Source organism: Rhea pennata, chromosome 9 (assembly GCF_028389875.1).
Source record: "Rhea pennata isolate bPtePen1 chromosome 9, bPtePen1.pri, whole genome shotgun sequence".
NCBI lineage: Eukaryota > Metazoa > Chordata > Aves > Rheiformes > Rheidae > Rhea > Rhea pennata.
In genome coordinates this window covers 11,475,050-11,495,174 of record NC_084671.1, presented here as the reverse complement: position 1 = coordinate 11,495,174, position 20,125 = coordinate 11,475,050, and the positions used below count along the sequence as shown (strand labels likewise).

Here is a 20,125-nt window from a genome sequence, read left to right as displayed (position 1 = left end):
GTAATTTGGTCTCTTGGAGGATGGCCGTAGTTTCACATCATGGCATGGTTCTGCCGTTTTATTGTTCTGGTATCTAAGCAGAGTAAGATATTTGTGTGATATTAAGGCCTCATGTTTTCTGGTTATAAAATAAGTTTTTCTTGGCGGCTGAATATACTGCTAGTTCTGATTGGATCTACTCAAGCATTTGTTATTCAGGAGTGTGCAACTGAAGTCACTGAAGTTGTGATTAAGATTTTTTTTTTCTTCTGCCTTTTTTTTTCTTCTGCCTTTTTTGTTGTGATGAGAGAAATGAAAAGATTTAACTTAAACTTTTCCTCTCTTTTTTGTATCTTGAAACTATGAAAAGATGGCACTCTAGAAAAACTGTGTTGAGTGCTCAATTTGATACTAAATGCTCATACTGTTTGACATATTCGTGGCACTGTAAACAGCCACATGGAATTCTCCATGTACTGAATTGTGAGGAAGTGGAAATGAAAGCAGCAAGAGCACTGCAGATGATTATCCAAAAAAGGACAAACTTGGCAGTAATTTAAAACCCCAAACCTCTGTGTTGACATCCTTGAAAAGCTTCATCTTTATTTGCTACTGTGAAGAAAATCTTCAGATCAAATCTAATTAGCAGAATGCCAAACATATCTAGGGCAGATAACCATGGTGCATACAATTAGCAGAGGCTCCTATGCAAGGACGTTATTGCAGCGTATTGAGATAAGGTGTCCAACGTGTCTGTTACCATAGAAGATCATCTCGATTGCACTTGGCACTTGTAGTTACCATTTTAAAATCTGTTCTAATAATAGTTGTGCCAAATATGAAATACATGGTGCTACCTGTTTAAAAAAAAAGCTGTGCCTCTCTAGCCTCTGTCCAGGCCACCTTCAAAGGACAACTTGTGGATCTTTTTGCTACTCATCCCTTTCATGCTACTTTCCAACCTTGCGCAGGAGAGCAGCGTGTGGGGCACTTTGCAGAGACTGTCCTGGAACCATGTTTTGAACAACAGCTTTTGCCGGGCTTGAGATGAGAACTTAATATGGGAAGAATTGCGACTGCAGAAAACTGTCTATTCCCAAGAGTAACTGTAGAGGAACTGAGCAGAGTGCAGACAATACATTTTGAAGGCTTGACTTTGTCTTGAGTAAATATGGTGGAACTACTGTGCTGGCGCAGACTCCCAAAGGAGGTTATTTGCTGAAAGACATTGCGTATCGGAGTGCATGTGGTGAATCCATTTCGTTTCTATGCACAACTGCAGGATGTTTATCTCCCCGGGGCGTGTGTCATCTTTGATAATGTTTTAAGCTTCATCACAACAGCAACTTAATATGTTTGATCTGGCATTTATTGTTTTTCCTCTTTCTCTAGGATGGGACTCGCGATATCTTTATTGATGGAGTAGTTGCTCGCAACAGAGCCCTGAATGGTGACATTGTAGTTGTGAAACTACTTCCCAAGGAGCAATGGAAGGTCAGTTCAGTGTATTTTTTTGTGATTTGACAGAGTTTACTGTTTTCTTCACTCCATGTAGTGAAGAGTCTAAGCCAGAGAATAGAGAATTTCCTACAAATCGAATTAGCTAAATTATGGTTTATACTGCTGTAGATTAAGATGCTTTATCCTCTGCAACATTTGGAAGAAATGATATCTAAAATGTGAAGTTCCATTGTTTGCGTGGAGCTGTCTTTGTCACTATATGGAGAGGTTCGTAGTTTGATCTAAAGGCTAATTTAAAGGCATGAATGTCAGAGGTGCCTTTTGATATCTGTTATCTAGTTGTCTTCATGCTATGGCAATGGACAGCTGTAATGAGTTATTTGCAATTGTTTATATATTAGAAATGTGCTATTCATACAGCTTTAGTAATGATGAACCATCTCTAGTTTGTGGGTCCTCAGTCCATGGAAAACTCATCTTGTTCTAGCTTCAAATCTCATGCTAGTACTCATCTTTACCTGAAGAATGTGCAAAATAGCTGGCGCAATGCAGATGTAGGGCAGCCTGTTTTTCACTTTTGTTTGAGAATTTCACTCACTATGAGTTTCTTCTTTCACTGATCAAGCTCAGAGTTTTCAAGCCTCTGGATGATTTTATTTTGTTTACAGGTATATCTCTAATCCTTTTTTCCAGTTGGGAAATATAAGCTGCAGCTAGCACTCATAACTTGGGATTTTACATGATATGGACAGAACAGAACTGCCCAAATTATTTTCCAAACAAGATTTTTGAATTCTTGAGAACTTAAACTGTTGTATATCCTTTGCACAAAAGTAGTAACGCTTCTAGCAGGATGAGAACTGATCTAAACTACTTCAGCCTGGTGCTTTTGCTCATTCTAGCTACCTGCCTACATTTTTTGTTTGAAGCTGCATTATGTGCTTTCAGGCTTGTAAATGCAAGGTCTTCAGTTTGGTGGTTCACTGAACTTCTTATCTTCCCTGTTTAACAGCAACTGGAATAATACTTTGAAACACTGTAGAACTTTTCCTTTTAAGTATGCATAAAATGAGTGAATGACCTATGCATATATTGACACACATAAGTGCAAACTTTATTATGCAAAAGGTGGTCATAAATAGGAACTGAAGCATTACAGATATAGGCACATGCAAAAATAGGAGATTTGCTGCTATCCATGTAACCTATCTGAAAAACAATTTTGAGGGTCAAAGCAAAATTTCTTTGATAGCTATTTAAGAATACAAATCTGAGTTTTCAAGACTTATGGTAGTTGTTATGTAAGTTTGGATCACCAAATCCATTTGCATAAATTACTGTTGTATTAGACAATTTTATGTAGTTGGAAAAATGGAATAGTTTTGGGACTGCACCATTTGCCAGGATCTGAGCACAATGCGTCTTTGTAGATTTGATGCAGGTTGCCTGATGTGGAAAGCTTGTCTGTAGGTTTCATATTATATTACAGTCTCTAAACAAAAAGCGCTTCTCTTGTATCCTTGTACCTTCAAATCTACAACAGTAATGTTCTTCTGTGAACAGATTAGTAGTTTTATAATACTACTGGGTAAATGGTGACTGACTGCAAGGAGGCCTATTTCTTTTTTTCTTCCCCCCCCCCCCTTTTTTTTATTATTTTTTAGTATGTTTGTGATTCTTCTGTGGTGAATTTACTTGCCAAGTGAAGTAGCTGGAACATGCCAGTCATGTTTTCAGCCACACAGGTGTTGCCCTATGTTATCCTGTTTTTGTTTCTTGCCATCAGCAACTTGATCAGCAATAACATTCCTTTCCCCCCTGTTCCCCGAGTCTCTTGCTTATGCACTCATGTTTGTATTAGTTCTTTGGGAAAGATGCCACTAAGTTGCACTGAGAGATACTGCATTTTGCCAAGTAATTCATACTGATTAATGATGAACTGTCACAAGCTATTTTAGGTTCTTTTCCATTTGTTTAGTCTCACACTGCTGCAAAGCTGCCACATAAGTATCTTGAAGATCTTCTCCTTCCCATTTGGCCTTTTGTAGCAAGCTGAACAGCTTCAATTATTTCCTTGAAAAATGTAAATCAAATGTATAATGTAATTGATGCTCTCAGAGGAGACTTCACAGTCTCTGCGCATATTAGTTTGGTAGGATTGAGGTTTGCAAGCTGATGATTTTTATGGTTCACTATTCTCAATCCATTAGTTTATGCTCCACTGAGAACAGAGCAGCTTTTTTTGCTGGTAAACCTGTGTCTTGCATGAGATAAGGTTGCTAACACAGCAGCCTGGGGGGATCTGTGCTTTCTGCATTTCAAGCACTCTACATGTCCCCCAGATGCTCTATGGGAATATCCTTCCTTTTCTAGTTGCAGATGATTCCTACCATGGACTTTTTAAGTGCAGAGTCCCAGTGTACTGCTGCATCCATGCAATGGCAAGACTTCCTTAGCTGGAATCTCATTTCAATTTACCTGTGTATGAATGAGAGAAAGGAGGAAATGTTACTGGTGAAAGTAAGGATTTTGGATACAGACATCTGTATGTTTGCAGGAAGCTCTGAGGATGTTGAGAACTGCCTTGTTCCCAGTGAGTCAATCTTAATGGGTCTGAAAGCCCGTGAGAGGGGCATTCTCTGGAGAACAGTTCCCCCAGGAATAGACTTGGTTCTGCTGAGACCTGTAGTGGCAATAGTATCTCACAGGCAGGTATAAATGGCACAGTGAAACCTAAAGGAATGTTGAGATATTTTAATGTGTGGTTATATTTTTACATAATATCTTCTAGAGAGGAAAAGCACTATTTTCTTCATCCAGCTTTCCCCTTTCTGGCTCAGAAGTGAGAAATTTGTCAGGCTTGAATTTGTCAACATCATGTCCTTCCCAACGTGCGCATCAAGTAGTTGGATGAGCTGCTGTGGTCTTTCCTGTGCTTTTTCTGTCTGATCTTAAAGCTCCATTTGTTCATACATCCTTTGGGAGAGCTACTTGCTGTTCAGTGATGATCAGTTTGTCAGTTCATATTTCTGTGCTTACTATAAGTTCTAATCAAGAGCCAACAATTTCCGTGTTGCACCAGTTGCTTGAGAAACAGACGTTTTGTCCTGGAATTTTGTTATCTTGTGCTCCTGAAGAAGGTAGCCCTTGGTTTCCTGCCAGAACTGAGTGGTATGTATTGCAGTGACAGCATTTGGAGGTTGTATTTCAGAAGCTCCTCTTCTGTCCTCTTGCCTTACATCTAGGGAATATTGAGGTACTATGGTAACTTTCAAATATTTAGCTTTTGCAAAGTAAGGTATTTGACTTAGACTGTTTTTCCAGGTACTTAACCTACTCATAACTTATGAAGTCAGAGGGATCATTGCGGTCAGCTAAACTGTCCCCTTCCTAATTCAAGCTGTAGCATTTCCCTGAATCTATGCCTTAATCTTCTGGAAAAACATTGTGATAAAAGATATACACTGATGGATAATATACTTCAGTCCTTGTTAATTACTCTGATAAAGAAGAAAAGTGATGAGTTATTTCTTGACTGACTTTTCCGTAGTTTAACTTCCACCCGTGGATTGTTGCTATGTTTTATAGACTTGTGCTTACATCAATCTCAGGAGCTTCAATTATACAGTGGCATAATTACTGGATGGCAAAAAATGTTGATATGATGATTACAGCAATATTTCTGTAGCTCATCAAGGAGGGAAGCAGAGTGTCAATATAAAAGATAAAACCAACCCGTGTTTTTTCACAGCCTATTTTTACTCTTTTGCCTTCTACTTAATTGCCATTTTTTTTTTTTTTTTAATTTCAGGTATCTATTTTGGTTTTTCTTGCAAGATATGATTTCTTTGGTGGAAGGAAATAGCATAATAAGTCACTTGATATCACTTGGGGCTTAGATTCCTGGCCCAATTGCTGGTGCTTTTAGAATAGTAGTTTATAATGTGGAATGTTTTGCATGACAACAGTCTCATGCGCTGCATGCTATGGTTGAAATTTTAGAGTCTTAGTCTGAAAATAGTACCCAGGCGAGGACTGAATACTGTGTATTTGGCTCATTCTGCTCAAGATTGTCTGAAAGGAATTTTGGGTTCTGACCCTGTGTTGCTTGCTGCCACATGCGGGAGGTATCTCAGATTTGACATCTGCTCACAGCAGTGGTACATTAAAAATAAAAGATGAACCAACCAAGTTCTCCAGAAATCAATGCCTGCACATAGTATCTGCTGTCATTGCTGCTGCTTCATGAATCATTTCCTCCTCAAAGTGCTCCTTTGCACCATTTCCAGCTGGTTCTTTTGATCTCCTCAGAAGGTCTCTGAGGTCAAGGATATAGAATTGTTAGTTTATGTACAGTGTGTGCTGCTGGATAACAAGTCCACAACCATTTTAGTCATGAAGCGTCAGAAGTAACAGAAATAGTCATTCTTTATAGCCCATGAAAGCACATGTTCTCTTTGGTGCTCTGAGATGTCGGGTATAATTAAGTAGCAGGAGAATCTCATAGCAGACTCTTTTAGAGCTGTGCATCAGAGATAAATACTTAAATGCTTTCCATACAGCAGACAAACTACAATTCACTTTTCCCAGCTGTGACTGTTACTGGCGTAATTACCAACAAACACAGAGAAGGAACCATTTGCTTCAAGCAGACGTCACAAATACCATGTACCGTATGAACAGTGCTACGTATCCTGGTGAGCCACCACATCCAACTGTTGGTGTAAACCTGTGAACCATTAGCTGACCAGAAAAGATGCTAGCTTTGAGTTTGCTCAAGCAAATAGTGATTTGTTTCAACCAAACTCTTCTGTGAGTTTCTTCTCAAAATCTAGCTGATATAAGGATAACAGTAACTCAGGAAGGAATAGGGTTCTTAGAGGGTTATCACAGCAATACAGCTCGAGTCTAACAATCAAGAATGTTGTTTGGAAACATTACATTCATAATAAAAGAAAAAATCTGGAGAAGTCATTATTGAAATAGTAAGTGCTCTGGCATGTTAAAAGCATTCAAGCGTAATTCGTGGTGTCCAGGAGTAAAGTGGTAAGCCTAAGAAGCCAGCTAGGAATACGTCCAGAAAAGCAGAGCTCTAACAAATCTGAAAGGTTGATGGATGCTGCAGGGAGGAAGGGCAGTGGGGTTTAATTTTTTTTTTTATTGTTTTGCTCTAAACTTCACAGTGATGGCTGTATATTGATGGCTGTACATATGCGTGCGCACATCCTCCCCACACTCTGCTAGAGAAGCCTCCAAACCACAAATAGGTGGAAGCTGGATAAGCTTCATTACATGCTTGCTTTCTTCTTGTACCCTCCTCTGGGTATATCTATGCTTTGTTCTACAATGTTGGGTTTGATGGACCTTCACTCTGAGCTGGCATGGCTCTTTCTGGGCTTTATTTAGCTCCAGATTGACTGAGTTTAGTTAGAATAGTGATATAGATGGATGGTAAAAAGCTGAGTTGATAGGAAGTGTTTCTCTTTGAGGGATATGTGGCATTCAATTTGCTCATGTTGCTTTCACATTTTGTTAATCAAATACCATTTACAGTGAATGAGACAAAGTCTTAACACAGTTTTAATAGCAAGACCTGGTATGCTTTTTATGGTGCATCATGATAGATTTATTAAACTGATCTGGGTTGTGTGAGATTGCTGTGGCACAGTGCCATGGAAGGGGTGCTTCATTTGTCCTTTGCCTCCCCCAGATATGTGAAAGAAGGAGGCTTTTGGGGAGTTACAGACAGTCTGACCTTTTCTGTCAATACCTTCCTCTATCTTTGGGGGAGCCAAAACCAGAATCCCAAGTAAGAGACAACAAAGGTGCAACATTTTAGAACAATTTTGCATCCTTTTAATCCTGCCTCCTGTTTGATTGGAGAGAGTGCTAGTAGAAGGCTAAATAGATAGGAAGGGGGAGCTTCTGTTTATTGGCCAACTGAATCTTGTCTTACTAGTGCAAAATTACACTACAGATGTAGTTTGGCTGCATAGATGCAGAATAAGATGAAAACATTGCCCTTAGGCTGATCAGTCAAACATTAAATAATCACTTACCTCAGGCAGTCACGTGCAGTCAGTTGTTACACTCCCCAGTGGAATAAGGGTGGCTGAGCCCCTGGTGACATGTGAGACCTATGACCTAGCTGAATTAGCTACTACTAAATTTCAGTGCATATTCCTGGAAGAGCTACGCTTTAAACGAAAGGAAGTGCTCGTAGGGGCATCTGAACTTACTTTAGAATAGGAGTCAAGCCAACATGTAATACCTGATCCTCTGTTTCTACTTTTTTTTTTCTTGGTTGTATGAATATAATCTAGTACAGCAAATTGTTTCCTCTAAGAAGTGACTCTAAGTGATTGTTTTAAACTCTATTCTTCCAAGTCTTCTGTAAATATGCACACATCACACTAGATTATTTTAAATCCAGTCTGTTATATAACCACTATCATTTAGGACTTTTCTTAGATCTTGATTCCTGTGGAATTAGTATTTCTTAGAACTGTTTACTTTTTTTGCCAGTTTAGAGACTTATTTGATGATATCACATGAATATTTGGAGCCCACACCTTATAAGAGAGAGTCAAGATACCTGTTGCTGTGACGGGATTGTTTTTTGGAATGTCACGCACATTAAACTCACTTAACTTTTTTTATAAACGCTTTCTTGAAAGACTGTCCAGCTTTTGGATAGTTTTGGTTACTTTCAGATCCACATAATTAGAAGCAATTTTAAATAGTGTACTGATGATAAAAGTCCCATCTGGCCTAGAATTTGTACAATGAATGTTATGTTATGAAGAAAAGGCTCAAGTGAACAAGGTTGGTTGATTTGCTTTTTAAGGAGATTGTGCCCCTAATTTAGCTTGGTGGTGAAAGAAACAAAGAGCTACTGTGACAATAAAAGCTGTTAATCTTCCAAGTCCCTAGGAGAAGTGTTTTTGGAGAGCATCAAAAGTTCTGAAGAGAAAGAAAAGTGTTACCTGTCTATTTGCATGTTTGTTCTTCTTAGTGGTGGCAGAGAAACAGCAATTGACCACAGTATTTATGAGTGGTCAAAGCTGCTAAGGCTCTGTTAACTCTTTTCATTTATTGCCTTAACTCATGTTTGTTTTTTAGAGCCATAAATCGGAGAGATTGGGAATCTAAAATAGAGGTGATTTGTGTAAATGGAGAATTGCAGCAAGTGGGGGTGGAAGGAGTTGTAAGGATTTTTCTACAGCAGGTTCTTTAAGGCAAGATGTGGGATCTTATTTATCTCCAAGTGGTCGTTGGAGATGAGGAAGATATTTGTCCTCAGGGATGGCATGCCCTGAACTTACTGGCAGGAAATAATTTATAACTAAGATAGAGCTGACTCTCAAATCTAATAGGTTCAGAACTGATGTGCTATTAGCTTCAAAAGTCCAAGATGGTTGTGCCTTCTTCCAAATTCCATTCCTATGTCATCTTCCAGACAAGACTAAGTGTAGCCAGGTTGAGGAGGATGCCTGGCCTCCTGCTCCCTCCTCTCTTAGCTTTATAACATTACAGGGCGGGTTCCCTTGATTTCTGCAACTGATGCCGTAACTGCTAGGCACATTACAAGAGCTGGGAACAGATCTATTCATGGTACACCTTCATACAGTGGAAGGTAGCCAGTGATTTAGAAATCAGGATATATTTGTTTGTATACACCAATAGCAGTTATCTTAATTTTGCTAATATGTTATAACAAATCTTACTTTGATTACCACTTGGTATTATTCTTAACCCAGTTAGCTTACACATCAATGCCTTGGCATTTCTATCTGTGGCAGAATCTTTATTTTTGCAATGTCTTGAAGAATTGCAAGTGATTCTTTTAATCATGTTTATTGTTTAAAAGCTGCCACACAAAACACTGAAAGATGAATTAAAATTCTTTCTGATTATCTTTTCCAACAGATTTCTCATTGCTTTCAACAGTTGTGTATTTGACATCATTATTCAGCATGTGCTCACTGATAAGACATCTACTGTGTGTTTTGAAGGTCCTACACTCTATTGGCACTTCCAGTTTCTGTCCTGGCCTTAACTGCCTGGGGACTTTTTAAAAAGATTTGATGATGGCTCTAGAAAAATACTGCAAGACAAACTGGTGATCTACTAACAATGCAGAAAAAGGCAGTCAATTTTATATTTCCTTGCTTTCTCACTGTGTTTCTGTTTGTTTACTTTTGTTTTCTGTTCTGTCAGGCAATAACTGGTTCAGAAAAGTAGGTCTGTGTATGTCTTAGTTCCCCCCCCCCCCCCCAGTTTGCTAATGATTCATCCATCTTCAGCTGTATTATCTCCTGGGATTGAAGCTTTTCTTTGTTTTTAGCTTTGTCTGAATTATTTCGAAACAAAGAGCAGTGCTAAAATACATATTTTTAATTGAGCAGCCCTGGAAGTGTGAAAATGAAGACTTGGCATGATCTAATTAGCACTTGTATATTTTGGTCACGAAAAGTGACTGGCTAAGAATTCCCCAGATGTTGTTCTCTGTTCTGCCTGGAAAGAATCCTCTTCTGGGTTTCTGCTGGATGGCTGCATAAAGGTGCATCTCCTCCTGCAGCACTTGTTGGTCCCTGGAAGTCCTAACCGTAGTGCTAACTAGCTAGTCATCATGGTGTCTTTCTGTTCTAGTTCTCCTTGGACTTTGCCTGCTTGTTGGAATGCGTATTGTCTGCTTTTGTTTGTAAGCTATGAAGAAATTGGCACATCTTGTACCGTGGTCTCTTTAAACTCTTTACGGCATCGTGTTTGCCAGGTTGCTGCTGTCTGGGAAAGACTGGAGGAGCTGTGTGAGGTGGAAGTTTCTGTACCTTCCTTTTCTCCCTGCCTGGTGGTTTTATGGTGGTGGTAGTGTGGAGGGAGTTCTGCTAAAAGCATTTAGTGCAGTAGGCAGATAACTTGCCTTTAAACTGTACCCTATTCTTTCTTTCCTTTCAAAATAATTCTTTGTAGTGTTGCACCACCCCTTTTGAGGTTAGATTGCCTGACTTTTTCTTCTATGCAGACCAGGTCTATGGCTGTAGTGTCTCGTATTAACTGCAACTGTCAAAATAGTCAGTTAGGTCTGGATCTGTAACTCTTATTCCCTCGGGCATGAGGATGAGAGAGTGCAGTGACAAACATCCCCCATACAGCCTCTCATCTGCAACAGATTTGGGGAGAGCCCAGCTGCGCCTGACGACTCTGTGGGACCTGTGCCCTGCATAGTCTGATTGCCCTGGGAACGGCTCGCTGCCTGTTTCGACGCAGCATCTTTCTAACCAAGTGACGTCCCTTGATCTTTAGGCTCGCAGTCTTGGCAAAGCAGCTCTGCAACTGTGGAGCTTGGAAAATGCCTTTCAATTCAGCCGTTGTCTCGCAGTTGTCCCTTAAATATATAATTGGCTGCTGTTTTTATAGAGGCAGTCTGTGGTCTCCCTGCTAATTTCTTTCAGTATCTCCACATTAGAGCAGTGCCTGCAGACAGAACGTACCGAGTGATCCGTTCCGGTGACTGTGCCCTGCTGCGTCACCCAAAGCAGCAACACAGTCGTTGCCGATCAGCCTGCCTGGTTATTGAAGAGCTGTGCAAAATCTCCACCACTGCCGCCTTCTGGGTGAGAACAAACTCACGTCTGGCTATAGTTTCTCGAGGGGTATAATGCCATGCGTGAGTGCTGTGTTGGCAAACCATCTGGCACTTGAGCTCACCTCTTTGGGACTCTGTTGTGCCATGCAGGCATTCCCAAGGTTAATGCATGGCTATTAGTTTAATCTGATTAAGTACAGTAGCTATACTTCATACGTAGCCAAGCTGTGTTTTGACAGCGTAGCATTACATATCTATTCTTCCTGTTTTCCCCCCCCATATTCCTGAGGCTTTTTCTAAAATTGCTTATTCTTTTTCCTTTTCTGCACAGTTGTTGAACTGTGGATGTAATATATTTATCAGCTTAGATTTGCAGTTTGGAAACTTAATTTACCTTTTTATGTAATGCTTTATCACTAATGCATGGTAATGTTTCCTGGCAAGATATACACTGTTACAGTTTTTTTTTTAAAGAAAAGGCACGTGAAAGTGGATGGTTACCCTCTTGTAAGGTTCAAAAGCTTGTAAAACAAAAAGGGAAAATGTTCTTCATGATACCTGAAATCACTTTCCCACGGGGTGACTCCTATCAGTGGCTGAGATATAACGGAGCCCAAAGACTAGGTGTGGTGGCAGCTGCAACTGTGAAATAAAGGAAAGGCAGGGAGGGGGCAGCTGGCCTTGTCAGGGCAGTGTCTCCGTCTATACAGTAATTTCCTCCTCTAAGCTGGCTGAGACCTCAGGCAGACTTTGCTAGCAGTAACAAACTACTAGCACTCACCAACACTGATACATTTTTCTTTTCCTCTCATTGTCTCTTTGTTGCTAAAGCAGTTTTACATTGTCCAGCAGTCAGTTTTTTAAGTGGCTTTGTTGGAGGAGGAGGAGGACAGACAGCTGAACAATTTGTCGACACTTTTTTAGGATTAGTGGCTGACTGCTGAAGCAGCCAACTTTATTGACACGGGAATGATCCTGGGGCCTGAGGATCATCTCTGAGAAATTAGTTGCTATGACCATAAATAAACTACTGTGCTTCAGAGCCCCAATTCCCAAGCATGGATGTCTTTTAAGTGCTCTGTGAAAGCAAAATAATAAAAAAAAAAAAGATGTACAGTTAAACTAATCTTCTCTGACCATTCACACTGATGGAGTCTGAGGACCAGTGCTCAGACTGGGATCTGAGGGACAGGCATTGTACAATGTGAGAGACAACAGAATATGCATAACCCTTTGTGCAGGATTTTTGTGGTATTAGGGAATGGAGCTCCCAACGCTTTCATGTCACCTGATTAAACACTGTGGTTTGACCAACTGAGGATCAATTACCTTAGAAAGTGATATGTATTTGTGAAATAATCTTTGGAAATTCCTCATCCTTGTGTCTTCATGGACTTGCTTCAACACCTCTGCTGCTTAGCAGGCTGCGAATGCTTCCTGCTACCCCACCTCATGGATTAAACGTCAGGTTGTATGCCCTTCCTCAACAGTAGCTTCATATAAAAGCAGTAGATTGTACAAGTGATCCGTGTCAGCTGGATGAGGTGAGGAACAAGGATAAGAGTGCATACTTGGCTCTAACCAGCAGCCCTATGCTCTCGTCTCTGTTAAAGATGATCTCTTCCCTCTTGGGGGATGTGAAGGAGGTGTAGAGCAGGGCTCTTAAGTCCTGTCTAACCAGAAACCTTTCTGTTCTTAGGCAACGCTCTTTGCTTAGACTGCTGTCAACCATTCTTAGTATCAAGTGTTTGTCCAGCTGAGTCCATGGCTGGACATACTGTACATCCTAGGATTAGGATATAAAAAGTTGCAATGAAAAATGTCGACATTGTTTTTTTAAAAACAATTGACACAGGTGCTGTTTTTATTAGTTGCTGCTGTCTTTTAGTCTATTTTGTTTCCTAGGGTTGGTCAAAATGGCATTAGAATAAGTATCTTCCTGCCTGCTTCCTATCCTCTCATCTCTGAAGTGAAAAGTAATATAAGCTTATCAGAAAACTTCTTCTCTTTCCCAGGATATGACAGGAGAATTCTTATTTAGTTTTTTAGTGAGGCAGACAAAAATGAAAAAAGCCCCCCAAAATTGTAGCACTGGTTATGCTTTCTGATACATGGTTGTGAAAATAAATCTACTCATAGACTGAGATTTCTAAGCACAGTTTTCTTGGTATTCCCCCTGTGCAGAAATAAATGAGCAACCTTTTCATGTTACAAGCTCAGAAAATTGAGTGTAACTATATTAAAACTTGTTCTGGACCGAAAACTGGACTTAGAGGTTTGTTTTGAAGCCAGTGTTTTATACACAAAATTTAGTAAATCTGTCCAGTGATTTTTTTAATTAAATTGTGCACGTTGAAGCGGTTTCATATCACTTTATTGTACTTTTGGAAGGACTTAGCTGAAATGAACAATTTTCCTTTAGGATAAAGCCTTGCAAGTGATGTCTGTTTTCCTTTTAGAGAACTAGTCAAGTGCTTGTAGAACTTGTTGCTGATACTGGCATATTGTTTTATTAGCCTGGGCAATTTGTTTTAAATATTTTAAGTTGCATCCCTCTGTTACAAATTCATAGCTTGCTTCACTGCCATTTGAAGTGAGATTTGGTGGGGGCAGCTGCTAAAGTCATTGAGACGATAAAATAAGAGGTATAAAAGTTGAATGATGTAAGGCATAAAATAGGTTTTTGTTGAGTTTGAAGTATTTACTTTAAAAAATTGAAGGTATATGGACTGCATGGGGGAAAAAAGCAAAATTCTGTCAAGACTTCAGGAAAACTATTTGAATGGTAAAGCTTGGGTTAGAACCTCTTAATTGTACTTGTGGGGCTGTGCATAATTCTGTAAAACAACTTCCAGGAGATTTTAAGACAACTTTACAATGTGGTCAAATTAGTGAATTCTTAGCTAATATTTTTTTCTAACTTAGTTTTATTATGGTGGTGTCCTATTAAGTTTGTACAGGAAAGCAGGTTTGATCATGTGCTGAGTTTGAGGTCAGGTTTGGGCCGTGGATAATCTTTGTTCCTCTGAAGCCCTTCTCAGTTGGTTTGAATGTGCTCCTTAAGGGGATGCTGCCTTTGGAGGTGACAGGCTGTGACTGTTCAAGGCAAGCTCAACAGGTGCCTTCTTACCCAGTGGGAAAAGAGTTCCTCTGTGGGGCTGGAAAGCGTGGTGTGAACTGGTGAGTTATTGATAACCTCTTGTGCGTTTAACGAGACAAATCCTTCCGTTTAATTGTTTCGCTGTGAACAAGGGCTTATCACCGGCTGTTTTTGGACTTGTATCCCTTTTAATTTGTTTTGGATCAGAGACTGTAAAAGCCATTTAATCTGTGAAATGCAACAAAAGCATGGACTCCAGAATATGGTAGAGGACAGGAGCTGGTGTTTCCAAGGGATGCTGCAGCACCGGAGCACTTCTGAAATTGGTGGTGCTGCTGGAACGTGTGTGTGGGAGTGTTGCATGACATGGAACAAGCATTCTCTGGTGTGCTTCCTTGAGAAAAAAATTGGGGTTACTCCCACTGCCTTATGTATCAGGTCCCCTGGTATCATTCAGCTTCCCAGTGCTGTGTCACTGAGGAGCTAGGGGTTATGAAGCACTTCATTCAGTAGTCTGTGAGCTGGGATGAGTGGAATAACGTAGGAGAGAGTGTGCATGCTTCAATGCTTCACCTCGTCAACCTCTGCCCCTATGTCGTCATCTTGATTTACCTTCTCTCTGCGCATGCTCTGCCTATAGAGTACCTGGGCTCATCAGAGCCAAACTGTGGATGCGAACGTGGAAGGTGGTGACTTTGGGTCTCACGGGGGAGTGGGATTTGAATTTGAATCCCCAGTAGCCCAAGAACGAACTGTTTTGTGAACTGGTTTTCTTCCTTGGATATGGGTAGATGATGGGTATGTGATGGCGCAGGATGGTACTACAGTTGCTAAAACAGCAAAGGAGCCTGAAGGATGAATAGACATCTAAAAACAAGGCAGAGGGTTTAAGGAGATGTTGAGCAAAAAGGAAATGGAGGACTTGAAAAATATTTTACTGAAGAGGGTGTTAGCTTGCTTTTCACATGTCCTCTGCTTTTCAAGCAACGCAGGTGCTTTGTGTACTAATAATCTTTTAATGTGATATCTTTTAATGCGGTAGCTATCATCTAGCTGCAGAATGGGAGCATGCAAGTGGGAAGTCTGCCATGTCACAGCCAGCAAATACGCTGGTTTTGCTGGTGAGAAAGCAAATGGAAGGGGTTTCCTAAAGCTGTGGGCTGGCCGGAAAAGGACCTGAGAACTTTGTCCTTCTTCCTTTTTTGTTTTATCAGCCCAAGACGAATGGTGAGTCACTGTTAGCTACGTGTCATGTTTCATTATTGGAGACCTGTCAGAGGATTTGATTAATAATCCAGAGCACTTGGATTCGATGTGATAAAGCTAATCATAACAAAGAACTTTCATGCCTAACTTGAAGCTGTGAAGAAAATCCTGTTATCTTAGCAGTGCCTGGATATGAAAGGGCTGTGTTTTTTTTTTTTTTTTTTTTTTTTTTTTAACAGCATAAACATAAACTCACTTGGTGAGTTGCAGAGCAGCAGTACTGTTTCTAAAGACTGCTTTCCAAACCTTCCTGTGATGAAGTGGAGTTGAGATTTAGTCCTGTCACTTGTAGAGTTTCAAGAAATTATTTCTCCAGGCTTCTGGATTAGTTTACATGACAGAAACTGTTATGGAAACAGCTTGCTTAAATGATATATAAATAACAGTAATGAACACAAGTTTATTTTCTTCCTAGTTTTAAAGAAAGGCCTGCCTTTTTGCTAAGTGCAGAATAATCTTTTTTGATCTGTGACTTTCATTTTTTTTCTTTCTTTTTTTGCAAGTTTCTCAAAACATTATCACTAACATGTACTGTATTACAGCTTACTTTTGTAGATATTTTTGAATTAATTTCTTTCAGGTAAGAAAAATTGTTAAATTTCATCTTATATTGACTTTTACCCAAAGTGGAAAATTGAACAAGTTAAGATTGCTTCGAGTTCAACAGAGCTGTATGAATAAGCTGTGAATTTACTGGACAATTCAACCAGTGTAGTGGAAGACCAATGTAGTTGCCCATTTCATAGTCAATATTTGACTTTGCAATACATTATATTTTATGTAACATACTACGAGGGAGAGCTACTCCTTTCTTCTTGATAGAAGGGACTAGCAATCTGTAATTTTTATTAATGAATATTTGCACGTAGCACAATCAGCATCTATCATTTGTGCTGACAACCTTGCAAAGCTTTGATGTATCACTGTTCTATAATTTCCAGTGTGCAAGTGAGAGTTTAGGTTGCAGGACTAATCCATTTCAGTGCCTGTAAGGCACTTCTGAAGACCTAGTGTTCTTAGTATCTTAATACATTAAATATTTTATTACATGAGGAGGTGTCAGGGCTAATTCACCGAATCACACATCTGAGCCATGCTTCTGAATTTTGTCATTCTCAGATTCACTTTGCGTAAGTGTCAGATGGGCTAGTGCCTGTACGCTGCAGAGGTCAGGCTGAGCTGTCCCGTATGCACTGTTATTATCTTGGCTTTGTATTACAGAATCACAGAAGGGTTGAGGTTGGAAGGGACCTCTGGAGACCATCTAGTCCAGCCTCCCTGCTTAAGCAGGGTCACCTAGAGCATGTTAACCAGGGTTGCATCCAGGAGGACCTTGAATATCTCCAGAGAAGGAGACTCCACAACCTCTCTGGGCAACCTGTTCCAGTGCTCTGTCACTCTCACAGGGAAGAAATTCCCCCTCATATTCAGGCAGAACTGCCTGAGCTTCAATTTCCGCCCATTGCCTCTTGTTTTGTCACATGGGACAACTGAATAGAGTTCAGCCCCATCCCCCTGACACCCTCCCTTCAGGTACTTGTACACGTTGATAAGATCCCCCCTCAGTCTTCTCTTCCCCAGCTGAAGAGGCCCAGCTCTCGCAGCCATTCCTCGTAGGGCAGATGCTCCAGCCCTCGGATCATCCTCGTAGCCCTGTGCTAGACTCTCTCCAGTAGTTCCATGTCTCTCCTTTACTGGGGAGCCCAGAACTGGACGCAGTACTCGATGAGGCCTCACCAGGGCTGAGTAGAGGGGCAGGATCACCTCCCTCCACCTGCTGGCAACAGTCTTCCTAATGCACCCCAGGAGACCATTGGCCTCTTGGCCACGAGGGCACATTGCAGGCTCATGGTCAACTTGTCATCCACCAGCACTCCCAGGTCCTTCTCTGCAGAGCTGCTTTCCAGCAGGTCAGCCCAAATGTATTGACACAATCAAGTGCATAATTCTTCTATTTTGTTTTTTTTTTGTTGTGGTACCTACTGCTTATTTGTTAAAAGATGCAGAAGGGTGAGTTCAGAGTACTGAGAGGAAGGCATTGCTCCAAGTGGGCACTGATTCTCTCTGACCTCTTTCTCGTCCAGTGCAAGTAACTAGGCAGCTTGTCACCATGTTTATGTAGGAGCCTGTGAGCTTGTTTGTTGTTGTATGTAACCAGTGCTGGGCTGTTATAGTATGTAAAGATACTGGAACACAGTTAAATTTTATCCTGAGAAGACTGGCAAAAATCACGGCAAGTCATAGGGCAAAACTTTAGTCTATCAACAGGGGATAGTTGGCTTTTGTATAACCTTACAGGCTGCAAAGCAGAAATAATTCCTGTATGGAATGGTGGACTTCCTCAGACTCGGCCAAGAGATAGAACAGACAAAACTGAATATAAATCGGTATATTAATCACTTCTGAGAATGACTGAGCTATTAGAATTTGGAAGCATAGTTCAAAAGTTTGCAAAGATAGCCTGTGATGGCCAAAAAGAGAAAAGTTTGCCCATGAGAAAAATGAGTTACAATGTAATTGAAGACTTTCTTTAAAAAAAAAAAACTTGCATAATCAATTTAATGACCAAGGTGAGGCCATCATAAGTGCTTAAATCCCCGGTATTTTTTTTCTTTGCACCTGCTTTTACTGATTTCATAACTGGCCATTGGTACAGAACAAAATGGAATTTGGTTGAGACCAACTTTTCTGTTCTTTTTGGATGGGATAGGAGCTACCTATGACAATAGTGTTTCTGCACTTGTGATTATAGGTGCTGTCAGTATTTCCATTATAAATTTCTAGATTTTTTTTAAATGTATTTAAAACTCAGTTGTAAAAATTTGTTCTTGGCAGAAAATTTGTATACAAAAGATCTCATCTGAAATAAAGCTTTTTAATGAATTTTGAGAGAGGGAAAGAAAACCTGGACAGCCCTGTAAGTTAGGGTTATAGAGGAGAAGTATATACTGAAACCTCTTGTAGTGGTATTCAGTCTGTAGAGAAGCAGCACAAACCCTGTAGGGTTTAGTCCCTTGACCTGCCTTCAGTTGTAATTTGAATAATAACAACTGAGCTTAACTTTTTGTTTATTCTGTGGAAAAGTTTTGGGTAGTGATAATCCCTTGCCAGCTAACTTCTGTGCTTGAGTCTCTCTGCTTCAGCTTCCCTCTGATGGTTTGACTATATAAAGCATAAGAATGTTTTATGCAACTCTTTTCTGTTGCTCTTCTTTGCCAAGCAGTTGATCTGAATTTATTCTAGTTGCTGTCTGCATCCAAGATCTCTTTGGTGGTAATGTTTATTTAGGCTTAACCATCACTCTTACACATGTGCAGTATGTGTGAAGAGTGTGGAAAGAGAGGGTGGTGGTCTCCTGTAAGCCTATTGTATGGCCTTAACTGATGCTGAGCAGGTCATCCAAATCTTCTCTGGGCTGTTTAGCAGCTGCTTTTCTCTGCTGTTTGCCTCAGGAACAGATGAATCACTGTTGTTAAGCACATCAGCATCTCTAATAGCTGTACAAGACTAATTATTCCTGAAGGTAGCAAAGGCAACTGGGGGAGTTGGCTGCTGCAAGAACATGTGAACCTCAGCTGTGCCTGGTGCCTGGCTCTGGGAGCAGCCCTGCAGCTGAGGGAGAGCTTCACTAGTTGAATTTGAGCCCTGTGGGCTTGGGAACAGGTAGATAGAGTGGGTGGTGAAACCTAATCACTGGCTAGTAAAACCAGTATACATGTTTCATCTGGAAAACACAAAGTGTGGGTGCATGATGAGCTGTTTGAACTGTCTGTCCTTGACATGAAGGACTTGAACTTTGGAGAGAGCAGGGAATCTTTCTGGAGTGAGGGCACTGATTTTGAGATTTCTCCTGTATATGGTGGTTGTTCTCCTAGCAGAAGCCACTACAACTGTTCTGCTCCTGAAGTATCCAATAGCAATGATGCTTGGTAACATGTCTGAAAGCTGCTGGAGTGAATTCTGTGCCCTCCAGTCAGGAGGGAAACATCTCAGGCCAGGAGAAACAGGCCAGTAGGACTACTTGCATGGAGTTTACTCCATGGTGGCCAATATTTTTAAGTGTTCACTGCAGAAAGATGCATTGTAAATTGCTGGTTGCAAAGCTGTGATACGTCTTGTTCATGGTAATAGTAAATCATATTTTGAGGGAACGAAGTAAAAATAGGCTGTTCCTATTTAGTGAGCTTTCAGTGCTGTAGGAGATGCTCTGAGACCAGGTTTAATCAATGTATATTTTTACTGGATTAGATAAACTTAAATATTGACGTCAGGAAAATAAGCTGAGAAGCCTAATAGAGGATGCTGATGCGTTTTACTCTTCTAATAAACACTGCTTCAAAATTTAATGAAGCATACAGTGTTGCTAAAGGTAAATGCAGGCAAACTAAGCTACAGACATTTTGCTTGAGGTGCTTGTTTTTTAATAAGATTCACCACTAAGTAATGTGAGCAGATCCATATGACGCAAATGCCAAGTTGTTTCCTTGTCACTATTTGAAGAGGAAACCTGGTGATGCTGGTTGTTTTCACTAGAAGGAGAGAAAACACTGCAGCACTACATATCCTCAGCAAAATGCTGAGCATCACCCATCTGTTTCAGGAAGTGTCTTTGCTGTAGCTGGAGTCACTAGCCAAAAATGCAAACTCAAGTGAGTTTGCTTTAATCTTGCTTAGAATGGACTTATTTCAAAGGCGATCTATGCACAACCCTGTTCTTATCTATTATCCCT

At 40.4% G+C, this 20,125-nt stretch overlaps 1 protein-coding gene across 3 annotated transcripts in view; it reads left to right on the top strand.

Moving 5' to 3' along the window:
• The window catches only part of DIS3L2 (DIS3 like 3'-5' exoribonuclease 2), a 201,515-nt gene that overhangs the window by 30,708 nt on the left and 150,682 nt on the right, over nucleotides 1–20,125 (top strand). For all 3 annotated transcript variants that reach the window (XM_062582955.1, XM_062582952.1, XM_062582954.1), the window contains exon 5: nucleotides 1,372–1,473. In XM_062582955.1, the coding sequence (XP_062438939.1) occupies nucleotides 1,372–1,473 (102 nt within the window). The remainder of the gene's footprint in view (nucleotides 1–1,371; nucleotides 1,474–20,125) is intronic.